General features: G+C 41.5%; 1 protein-coding gene across 2 annotated transcripts in view; it reads left to right on the top strand.

Moving 5' to 3' along the window:
• ATRNL1 (attractin like 1) overlaps window positions 1-12,375 on the top strand; it is a 2,333,760-nt gene that overhangs the window by 852,203 nt on the left and 1,469,182 nt on the right. For both annotated transcript variants that reach the window (XM_085603276.1, XM_085603277.1), the window contains exons 14-15: window positions 5,392-5,524; window positions 8,523-8,704. In XM_085603276.1, the coding sequence (XP_085459402.1) occupies window positions 5,392-5,524; window positions 8,523-8,704 (315 nt within the window). The remainder of the gene's footprint in view (window positions 1-5,391; window positions 5,525-8,522; window positions 8,705-12,375) is intronic.

The following is a 12,375-nucleotide window of genomic DNA, read 5'->3' as shown; positions in this document are numbered from 1 at the left end:
AAGAGTTGTCCCTTGAAGCTTACTGTAAATAATAGGCGTCATTGCCCCTGACTCTGTGTTAATAATTTGAAGGAGCTTTACAAGTGTTAGTCGGCTCTACCTGGATTCACTCTTGTGTTCAACTCAGTGTCTGCAGTGGGTGCACAGACAACTGAGCTACCTTGATTATTCCTCATTATTGCCTCTCCTGCTTATTAATCACTTCATGCTTAAGCACAGAGGCAGGTTCATCTCTAAACATGGTTGGAGCACATCTCCAGGTGCCATGCATGACACCAAAATGCTTTGTACATACACTAGGCTGCACTCACACTACCAGCCATGTACAACATACCGACCAGGGTCTTACCTGACCTCCCAGGAAGCACTTTGGGTCCTCATTAGGGGAGGAACGTGCCATACAAATGCAGCAGTAGGATACACCACTACAGTACAATACCTAGGCTCAGCAGTACCTCTGTGCTTCCAGGTCCCTTCATTTGCTACATTTGTGGCTCGACTGCCATTCTCTTGGTCCTCTCTTTTAAAGCTCAACTTTTCATTATGTCTCCATATCATTTTGACAAGGATGGACAGGATCCACCTTGAATCAGGAATGTCCCATGATTCCATTTGTCTCAATTCAGCTTTTCTACTCATCTGAACTCCAGCAGCATATTTGTCAGACGCACAGGATCACTTTGGAGTAGGATGTGATATTGCTGTGTCATCAGGTGCATTATAGGTGTATTGTATTTTCCCACCTTAAATGTACCATGCTGATAAAAAATCTGTTTTCATTAGATTCCGTACTGGTGGATGTTGCGTTTGTGATATAGAAGACAACGGCTGCAATAAATGCCTGTTTTGTATTGAGGAGTAAAAATATATAAAGACACGCCTACCATAGCTCAACTTATGAAGCTGAATGCATTTTATAAATCTCAGATTTCTTTATGTAAGTTAAGATATTTCAGAGCCTCTCGGTAGATATTCCAACTCCACCTCGAGCTTGTAAACTTCTCACTGTCCTAAGTGCGAAATTGTATTACTTGTTTCATGATGAGTTTGTGGATACTGTAATGAGGCAAGTAGAATACACTGGGAGGGCCATTAACTTAGCCCCATGAAACCGGCTGGCGTGCGTACACTCTGTAGATCTATTTTAACTTCCCACAGAGAGCCAATGTTCATTTCTTCAAAGCTATGATCGAGTACTTAGCACGCCTGACTATCATTCCATGCATTGACAATGAGGATCAAGGCACCAAGGCATGAGACCTTAGCTGAAAAGTGTCTCTAAAACTGCATGTCTTCTTTGCTCTAGATCCAGTGGCCGTGTAGTAATGTTTAAAAGGATGTAATATGCCGTTCATGTAGCTACTTTGCAAATGTCTTTGAGTGCAGTATTCCAGATGATACCTTGAGGCACAGCCTTGACTCTTGTAGTATGTGCTGCAGAAAGACGAGGAAGTTGGCAAATATTGTTTCCAGTAGCAGAACCTATTAAAAGTTACAATTCATCTGGCTACTCCATTTTGGTCAAGAACTACAACTTCCAAACATCTGCTGTGATTGTCTGCAGTGTTGTGTTTTGTCAATATGCAAGAGCCGTCTTGGCGTTTTGGGCATGGAGAAATTATGATTTTCGACACTATTTCCAATTTGTACGTCAAATACACAAAGTGATTAGTTAAGAACACAAACAACATTTGTACTCCTGTGGCTAAGACGTCATTTATTGTGGATGCACTGGCTCCCCACTAAACAGCACTAAAAACCTTTCACCAGCTTCCCGCCAGTGTTCAGTATAGAATTTTGTGAACTATGCACAGTGACGTCACACAGCAAACCTAGCAGTACTCAACTCCGTAAACTCAAGCAAGACCCACAAGTTTATTCAGTAGAGACCCAGGCATTGGCAGATTCCATGGAGTGTGCTGGATTATCAAATTTCTTACATCCAAAAATATCTTTATTTAGGAAACCCTTGATTGCATAACTGTTCCTGGAGGCTGGTAAACAGCCTCTAATAATGCCAGATATCACTTGGTTACATGCAAAAGAAACGCCACGCTGCTTACCCTGGAGACAAATACCACGGTATTTCGGCTAGTTAAGAATCCATCTTAACCGAGTGACACCCAGTACGTTTCAGGAGGCTGTGCTGCTGCATTTCCATGCGATGTATTATGCCAGCCTTCTGTGGTTGATACAGGGAGCTGTGAAATGATCTTATGCCACATGAGTCTTCTGACTAGGTATTCCACCTGCAGCCGTACTGGCTAGGCGTTTTTAATGGAACTTTGTCCATGCAGCAGGCCCGATGAGACTGGATCTCACACTTTGATCACAGGGAGCGGCTTCAATTCTGACTGACCCAAAGCATGGGCCAAGGGAGTAACTGGGGATCCGCCTCCGCTGAAATATGCCACAAAAGGATTCACAGGCCTTCCTCTCTACCAAGGTTCCCTGTTAGTTCCAACCTTAGCCGTCCCACCATCTCCCGGACAACGAGCCCAAGCAGCACTGACCAGTAACTGTTCCAGGAATCAAAGAGCACAGATTTTGCTCCGCTCCCATTCCTCTATTGATACTGAATAGTTTTATATAGCGCCCAAATGCCTGAGGGTGCCTTGGAGCTGGTATCAGCCAAGTCTTAAGGTGTTTCCTAAAAACGGACAGGTTGGATTGACCTCTGAGATGTGCTGGTAGATTGTTCCGAATTTGGCGTGTGGTGTGGATACATCTTCTGCCACCCCATGTCATTATCTTAATTTTAGGAACGTTGACTCCGCAGGAGGTAGCAGAGCACAAAGTTCTTCTGGGAATATACCGGGAGATTTTCCTCTGTAGGTAGTCGGGGCCTCTGCCAGTGCTGAGCGTTTTGTGTGAAACAAAGTGCCTTCAAAGCAATTCTATTCTTTACAGGGAGCAAGTGAAGCTCCACCAAAACCTTTGCAACCAACTTGAACTTGGGGACTCTCCTAAGGAGTCTGGCTGCTGCAGTCTGCAGAGTCTGACGTTTCTATAATGGTCATTGATGAATGCCTGTATATAATTACAATTACAATAATCTAGCCTGTACTAGACCTGCACTTTGACCACCGATTTCTATAGATCATATGGTATAAAGGGTAGAACTTTTCTTAAAGTGCGCTACAAAAAGAAATTCCTTCAGTGTATGCTCCCGTCCCAGCCATGAGGAATGTCAGCAATGCACATCTTCTGTCTGAGGCATGTAGTCCTCACCTCTTGTTGCCCCGTATCTCGAAAATGGAACCCACAGGCCTCCATGTTATTCACCATACACAGGCACACAAACATCCAAGCACGCACATGCAAATATGACAAGCTGTCCGGCACTACACATGGAACGTAGCATGAGTGAGTCAGTTGGCACTATTCCAGTGACACAGGTAAAAAAAAATGCCTGTTCACACTACTGATCACTAATAACACAAGTTGAGTATGCTGACACCACTGTGTTTGTGTCACTTTAATTCCAGTTAGGACTAGCCCTCTACTATCACGACAGTAGCGCTTGATGCATCCTTCCCTGACTAACAAGAACACATTGCTATGAGACAGGCCTACATCTTGAAGCACACACATGATCCATGTTCACCCATGACCAAAAATCATTGCCAATATATCCGTGCTTTTGGGGCACTCATTGCAGGAGTGCATTCCTGTCCTCATTCATGGGGACTTGTTCTGTTCTTTTTATTTTTTTTTGTTTTTTTCTAACAGTGCTTCTTTACTGTACTAATTGACTAGAGCCCTCATAACGAGGGCCCAAATCTACAAACATGTTCAGATCTGAGTAGAGATAAGCAACAGTAGTTACCGCTCTAAAGATTCTGGAAGTTGCCAAAATTAAGCAAATGTCAATTGATCAATAAATAAATAGACTGTTTAACTTTCAGAGTAGTGCAGTTAAATAAAAGACGTTCACAATTTGCATCAATGTTTCTTTCTAAATGCCAGTACAACTGTTTCTATTGCAAAATTATCTTTAAGGCTTTCCAGAGCTGAAGATTTGAGAAAGTAAAAAGATAACTCTTAGCACTTGAGTTTTCTATAGCAAATTATTTAATACTTTTGGTGTTTAATAAGTGTATTTAGTGTCATTGGAATTATTATTATTTGCCTTTCTCTGCAGTCCATCTGTATACGCTGGAAAAGACAGGTAGTAAAAGTGTGAATTTTCTTACTGCCAAGTCTGATCCAACCCGTACATATGTGTTCTTTGAAATTGTATATTTTTCAGTTTTATGTTATCTAAAAAATATTCCACTGTGTCTCCCTTTTCTGTGCTTTATTAACCTGGGCATCAAGGGGTTTTAGGCAAAGATTCTTAGATGATCATTTTTTACACACCTTTGGTTAGTAGTGCATTTGTGAGTACTTTCAAGGAAAGCCTCAACTTGGGTAAGTCTTCAGGAATGTAGAGCAACCATATCATGTGACTTTATTACTAAACTGCTTCTGTCTAATGAATTTGGTTTTAGCCAGTACGGTGGAAAAGACTATAAGACAATGTGGACAGTGTTACCCATGTGGAAGTGATGTCATGGAAAAGTGGGATGATTATGTTTATTGCAAAACACAGCAATATAAAAAGACTTTCTTTTGAAAGTGACGATGAGAGAAGGTGGGGTCCGGAACATCTCCTGATGGGCAATGAAGCTCTAAATGTAATAAATATTTAGTGGTCTACTTCAGTCTCTTCCTCCCTAAAAATAGAAGTAACTTAATAGTTTGGATCTTTTGATGAGTGTCCTACATCATGTCACCTGACTACATGGGCAACCCATGAGCTATATCTCTGCTAACATTTGGAAAACGTGTCGGTTTAATAGAGAATTCTTTGCCATTGATAGCTTCTAAATGTAGTGTGTTTCATTGTATGGGTACAGCGTATAATTTTGTTACTGCCAATGATAAAGTTACTCCACACTGCAGACATACGCATTCAGGACTTATGCAGGATTTAGACCTCCCCAGAAATGTAACCCAGGCTGGGCTTAGGGGCAGTCTAGTGCCATCTGCTGGTGATGCCCTAGTACTACACCTGATATTTCGTCCTGGGAATGCCATTATCCTTTTTCTGGAGCAACAGAATGCATAACAGAAGGAGCGGGAATCCTTTTACAGATGGAACCTAGGTCAACACTTTCTATTCGTGTCATCGTTTTAGTTCTGTAGCATGTTCCGTAGCCACAGAAATAAACAGCCTATCTCAGACTTGCACTGATGGCGCAACTATAGGATAAGGTAATTATGAGCACAAACAATGAGGCACAGCATTGTTGTTGTACTTGTCTTTTCGTTTTTTTTTTTTTTTAAGGAAAAACTGTTCATGTTGTTTTTTTCTTTTCTTACCCCCTCTCCTTGATTCCTCCACAGTCTGTCAGAAACTACACCAAGTGCCATGTGAGGAACGAGCAGGTTTGCAGTAAGCTCACCAGCTGTAAAACTTGCTCCCTGAACTTGAACTGCCAGTGGGACCAGCGCCAGCAGGAATGCCAGGCTCTGCCAGGTAAGGTCTCGCAAGCCAGTCACATTTTGTGTGAGCTAGGCCAACTGACATGAGTTTAGCTCAAGTACAGCATTGAAGTAGTGTGTGTGAAGTATACCCACAGGTTTGACAGAGGTATGTTATAAAATCAAGTACTATCACCTCTACTACAAAAAAAACATTGAGTCAAAAACATAGAGTTCACAGAATCTAAAATCCAGTTTAATAAAGAAAAACATAAAACGTTGAGTCGTCATGAAACTCTATAAACCTGTAAAATGGAAGAAATTAGTGGCAAAACAATACTCAAATCGCTTTCTAGTTGAAATGTTTTGCTGTTTAGTTTAGTCTGCCGAACTACATCACCTTTCAGCAGAGCAACATTAATCACTCCAATAAACCATACCATCCATTCCGACCATGTCTTATGACTCAGGCCCCTTTCAATAAAGTCCTGGCTGCCGTTCGTGTTTGTTTATGGCTTTATTTGTGCACCCACTGATTTTAGATACAGAGAGGCTGATTGAAAATAAAGAAGTCCTCGTTCTTCACTCACAGACTCCACCCACACATGGTTGTTGAGTTACAACATTTGGCTAGTCACAAAGCTATCCAGAAGCAAGCCAGGAAACCTGTGCAAGCCGCGGGTTTCCAGGCGCACTTCAGGAAGGAAACCCTTTGTAGGTTTTTTTGTTCATGAATCCTAAAAAGAAGTCACCTCAGTGCCAGGGTGGGTGGGGCAATACTTAGTCAATATTGTTTTTACTGGTCTTTATTTTTTTGTAATTTTTTTCAGTCCTTGTATGTTTCAAATATGTAATCAGATTGCAGTAATTCGTTTCGTTTCGTTTAAAATCTTTATTCGATCTATTAAAAGATTATAAAAGCACAAATTCGTCATATCAAACCATATCAAACCATAAAACAATTTACAATCGTGATTTTGGGTAACCTTTACAATGATTCAAGTTAGCGTGCCCATCTACTTTCTTTTTCTCATGCAAGCCCACAAAAAAGATGCTACTCCACAAAAAAGATTGCAGTAATTCAAAGCCTTTAGAATTTTTTATTTGCACCAGCAGGAATCGTATTGTCCTGAAACATGTGTTAAAACTAAAAAGTATTTCTGTATCCGCTCTAACTAGGCCTGCCTGCTAGCAAGCACCCATGCTGTCCTATTAAAATTATATGAGGTGGTTAATTTATCTTTTAATTTGTATTGCAAGCATATGGTTTCCACATTTAGGCAGAGACATGTTTTCCGTTCTGCTTATGCTTGCAGTCTTAAAAAAATAATAACCATTGCACCTGTTTCTAATTACTAGATGTTTGGTGCTTGTTTTGTTGGTTGTCATTTGTGTCAGGATTTGGTGTAAACAAATAAATGGAGGTATTTGTGGGTGGAGGATGGAGGATTTCCTCGAAATACAGGGTACCAAATTTGCTGTTAAGGTTACAGAGCATAATGGTACAGCTGTGGCGAACGTGCCATCAGCCGCGTTGTGAAGCTGCATAGGTATATTGATACTTGTCACAGAAAACTGCTAATTTGTTGTTTTTGTGGGCTTGCTGCTGTCTTTTAGCAATAAAAGATTTAAGGATGATGCCTACCTCCAGTCTAAATGTTCACTTTTACACCGAAATTCACTGCCGGCATTTAATACATTTTTCAAGCTAGTCCTAGAGCCCTGGGTTCCGCCATTTTAAATGTTTCACCCAGTCTTGGGCACCAGCGTTCTTTGTTACTGAGGATTTTTGAGTAGAATAAACCCTGTTCTAATAATGAGTACAAATAATTCAATTCCTTCTGAGCTGCCGGAGGTGGCCTGACCAGGACAGTTTTGGGGAGGCTTGGTATGGCTCTCTGAGGAGCCTGCAGTGCCTCTGCATGTGCTGTGAGGCCTGATGAAACAGGAGGGATAGACTATTAGCAGAGCAGCAAATTTGCAACAGGGTATATACATTTAAATTATTGGTCGCTGCTTGTCAAATCTGTGTGATGCAAGTCAAACTGCTTTACCCTCCTGTTCCTTGGTTTCTTAATAGTTGCTGGAGAATCTATAGGTGATTCAATGTGCAGTTGTGCAGCATATGAGAAAACTAAATGCATTCAGTGCACTCTATCCATGTGCAACCTTGTTCGGCTATGAGCTTCTCATCAATTTAACTCACTTTTTTGTTTCACATTTAGTTTGCATGGTTGTATAAATGTGCTAAATTGTACATTCATCCCTTCTTTGCTGTGCACAAAAAATCAAATGACATGAGACATTATTAAGTCTGTACGCAATCAACTTCAGTTCAGTCAACACTGAGTAGTCCTCTAAAAAGTGGAGATATGTTTCTCCCTTCTGTACTAACTTGTTCCAGATTTCTCTAACCGCCTGCGTTCGAAGAGCGTCCACATTATTTTGTATGAGCACTAGAAGGCCGCGGACTTGCAGAAGGCATGGTAAAGGTGCTCTTTTGTCATAAGAACTTCTTATCCTGCAAGCACGATTTACCTACAGATGACATTGAAGTCTTTGCCTCCTCAAAGGTTTTGGTTAGAATGTTATGCCAGTGGACTCATTGTCCACATCTTCACCCCCTGAACTCTAGCACAGTTCTTCAGCAGCTTCTCTGGCTCCACTTGCTCTGGAGATCTGCACTTTCAGCCCTCTGTTTATTAGTACAAGGCACAGCACCTGGGCAATAGTTCCAGCTCTACATCCTCAAGAGGGTAACCTGCCCAAAGACCTGCACCCCACACTCCTGTCTCACCATGGAATCCTTTCTCTCACAGTGGCACTAGTGATTAACAGCGGTCCTCATTGTTTGGTTCGTTAATATTAAAATATTTACCATATATGCGAGGCAACAGAATGCGTAGCGTACTAAACATAATTTTTTTTATTTTGCACAGACACACAACTAAGTGGGCTTTTCCCCACCAGCAATAACGCCTAATTTTAATTGTCTTGTCTTTCTTGTGATCATGAAAGTTCTTGCCTGAAGGAACCTCTGCCTTGTTCTGCAGCTCACTTGTGTGGGGAAGGTTGGAGCCACATTGGAGATGCCTGCTTACGTGTCAACTCAAGCCGTGAGACCTATGACAACGCAAAACTTTACTGCATCACTTTAAGTGGAAACCTGGCCTCCCTCACCACCACCAAGGAAGTGGACTTTGTCCTGGATGAGATCCAGAAGTACACTGTTCAGGTAACTGAGACGAGCAATGTTGTTGCCGTTACATTGGTTTCAATAGTGACGTTTGTTTCCCCTCCTCCTGAACTGTTCAACCCGGTATATTGACTGTATGTTCTCTTTTATTTGGTACTGTTATACAACTGTAGTAAACCTTATGAGCAAAGCATGGACATTGTTATATTCAAATTCAGTAGCGACTGTTTTTCAAATTCTTCATGGCCGTCTCAATATATAACTTTATAGTTGTATGCCAGAGATCTCCATCATAAAACTTCATTCAACACCCTGGTGGCTTACTGATGAAAGAACAACACGTATTTGCTTAGCTCTGGCCTAAGTTGCCAGATACACATTTTTGGTGAAGATGATTCATGTGTTCTTCTAGGGCTGGTCTTGGTGATTGAAGGACATACTGCAAGAGTGTATTAGGTTACTAGAGATCATTTTGGAGGGTGATTTGTATTGAGCAGATCGTTCGGTGGGGTATCCGCAGCTCCCTAGAGACAAGTTGAGAGTGATCTGAACTACAGTTTAGGCAAGGTTTGCGCTGTGGCTGAATAATAGTGTGTGTTTGTGTGTATATGGCTTCTTGGAGAGTAAAAGGGGTTGTTTAGATTAATCAAAGTGCCCTGCTTTGGGGGTCTTTTAGAATGTCCTAGTATATGTGCGAGTATGAGCTGTGTTATGAGAGTTGATTTTGGAGTGACTTATGGGACACAGCATGTTTTGGGCTTCTTATAAAGGTCTGTAAGAATAACATGGACTGTCAGCGGCCATCTATGCCAGCTAACACTGACTTTCTGAATGTATGCTATATATGTGAATAGGAATACCAGTTGAACCGACTGCTACTGAGCATAGCCTATTTTTGATAGACCGAGATCAATAACTAATTGCAACGATAAATCCAAACCATAACAAGAATGAAAATATATTTTGAAAAGTAAAAAAAAAAAAAAAGTACCACTGTAATAGGATAAAAATGTGGAAGTTAATTGATGATGCTTACTCCTTCCGATTGCTTTGATGAGCTCTTCAGAGAAAACAATACGTTGGCATGATGCCCATAGTGACTGCCAGTGGTTTAGACTATTTGCAAACATTACTCCCATCTTTTGTGTGTTTGATGAGATATTCAGAATCCACAAACCAGGCTACATGAATGCTAAATAATACAAGATGATAGTAGTACTTAAAAATACATTGTCCTGATTTGGATCCCCCCGAGGAACAGCTTTCTTCTTGACATTCTTTCCAGCTCTGTATACAGATGTGATTGTTAATTGACTTCTTGGGCCTCTGCTTTTCCCCCTTTTTCCTCTTATCATAGTACTGTGACTGTTAGACGATCGGGGTCCGGCCTCCCCTGAGGGGTAACCACCATGGGCATTCAGTGTTTCTGCCTTGCTGGGGTTTGTTGTGTGTTTGTGTTTATTTAAAAATGGAACCTTTTCACTGCTCCTTTACTGCAATGTGGACGCTTCTTTCTCCTCCTCTACCGAAGCTGCCGAACCTCCGGGTTGTCGGCTGAATAGCTGTGTCCAGACTCTTGAAGAAATAAAGGTTTTTTAAAAAAAAAAATATATAAAAAAAAAATACATTGTCTACAGTCCAAAACGTAGATCATTGGATCCAAAAACTTGTATCATTTTGCAGTTGTGCTGGCACTAAAGGGATAGAACTATAAAAATACATGCTCGGGCAAGTGAAAAGGGCCCTGCTCACTCACCTTCCAATGTTCATTGCAAGTTGTATCTGAGCTCAGCGAGGACATTCCTATCTTTTGATTTGAGGGAAACAGAACAATACGCCTTTATCTTTAGAGAACGGTTCAAAAGAAGATATCTTACTTGGATTGGCTAAGAAAGGCTATATCCTCAGTGGCTTATTTTTAAGCTGCCCTGAAACTTGTCACCTACAATGTCTTGAACCCCACATAACTGTGTTAGGGAAAAATGACTTCAAAACGAGTAATTTGTGATCGACATCCATATAAACTCTCCAAGGGTTGTATATCAACATATGAGAGTAGAGTAAATATTTTAGAACAGCCTGTGAGGAAAGCAAAAGTTGGCCAAACTGTTCGATGGGTGCTTCTAAAAAGTTACATTACATCTGGCAAATGTAATACCGGGTCGGAGGCATGTGTCTCTGGTATGTCTAGTGTAATTTTTAATTTGCTATGGCTTTAAACACCAAGATGTTAGCAGTTATTTGTGCCACACCAACCGCTCGCATGTCGGTTTTGGGTAACAGATTGTCCCATGACAACTTTAACCCCTTCCCCGCTCATGACGGAACCGCTCCGTCATGAGCCACGGTTGCCGTGTGCTCATGACGGAGCGGTTCCGTCATGCCACGACCGTTGGCGGCCGCTCCGCCTACGCGGCGCTGTTTCCCTGCCTGTGCGGGGGGACAACGCAACTGGGCGGAGTCATGACTGAACCGCTCCGTCATGAGCACAGCTCAACCGTGGCTCATGACGGAGCCGCTCCGTCATGAGCACAGCGCCACCGCGCTGCCCCCCCTGCACCCCCCAGCGCTGCGGCGGAATTCCCGCCGCAGCGAAGGGGTTAACAATTAATGAAACCAAATATCCTGATTGCACCTTTGTAAAGGAGGGATCACTCCCTGATGGTCCCCTGAATAATATTGCTTGAAAATCTGAAGGCAAGATAGAGATAGTCCAAACAATCAACTCCTAATATAGGAATTCCCTGGCAAAAAACACTCCTCAACACTCTTGCTGAGAAGCAGATCCCCTGGGTTTGCTAGACAGAGGGGTACAATTGCAATGACATAAATGTGCAGAAGAAATGGTTAGAAGGGGGCAGCTTTTCCTCATTCCACAAGAACTTGAAAAGGGATAAATCATTTCTCCACTATTTTCCAAACCTTACAGTGGCCATGGTATTTAAACTAAACGTGAATTTGAGGGTTATACAAAAGGATCAAGATTTTCTTCTGTAAAATCAGCCCATAAGTACCTTTTGTCAAGGCTAATAAAAGCTAGAATATGTTAGTTAACTTAATACTCATTAACCAGACTGAAAAGAGTAAAAACAGTGATCAATGCTACTGAATTCCTCGGTTAAACTCAAACGAATATTCCAGATAATGAATCTTCCATGACCAAGTCCATCAGATGAGTTGATAATATTTTCCTAAACGTTTTAGCTAAAGCATCAATGAGAGAAATGTGGCAGCACCATGGTGTGTTGGTTCTTCATGCTGTGGCACAAAATGGTGCTTACCCACATTACATGTATGCAATGTCTTTGCCTCATGCAGGGCCGCCCCAACGCACTGTTAAACCAACATTACATGAGCTGCAGAAGTCATTGCTATTCCATGGGTGGGCCTCTGCTCTAGGATTATGCTTTTACCGAGGGGCCGGAACTAAGAAATACCTTTTACGAGAAAAAGCGACAAAAAATGTATGCCAAAAACAACATTATTTTTAGTTTGCTACAATGAAAATCAGAAGTCTTGTAAAAGATATTTTCTTCGAGATTACTTAAAATAGAAACATTTAAATGAAGGGACTGAAGCTGCCACTATTGGGTCGGGTAAGGTTAGTTTAAGCCATATGATTAGGGGAAATCCTTAGGTTAATGTATTTGTTTAGGAATAGTTTTATTATTAGGGTTAGTTTTAGAGTACTTTTTGAAGAAGGCAGGATG

This window comes from Triturus cristatus, chromosome 1_2, assembly GCF_964204655.1.
Source record: "Triturus cristatus chromosome 1_2, aTriCri1.1, whole genome shotgun sequence".
NCBI lineage: Eukaryota > Metazoa > Chordata > Amphibia > Caudata > Salamandridae > Triturus > Triturus cristatus.
The sequence above is the reverse complement of the archived record's forward strand: the minus strand, read 5'-3'. Positions and strand labels throughout refer to the sequence as shown.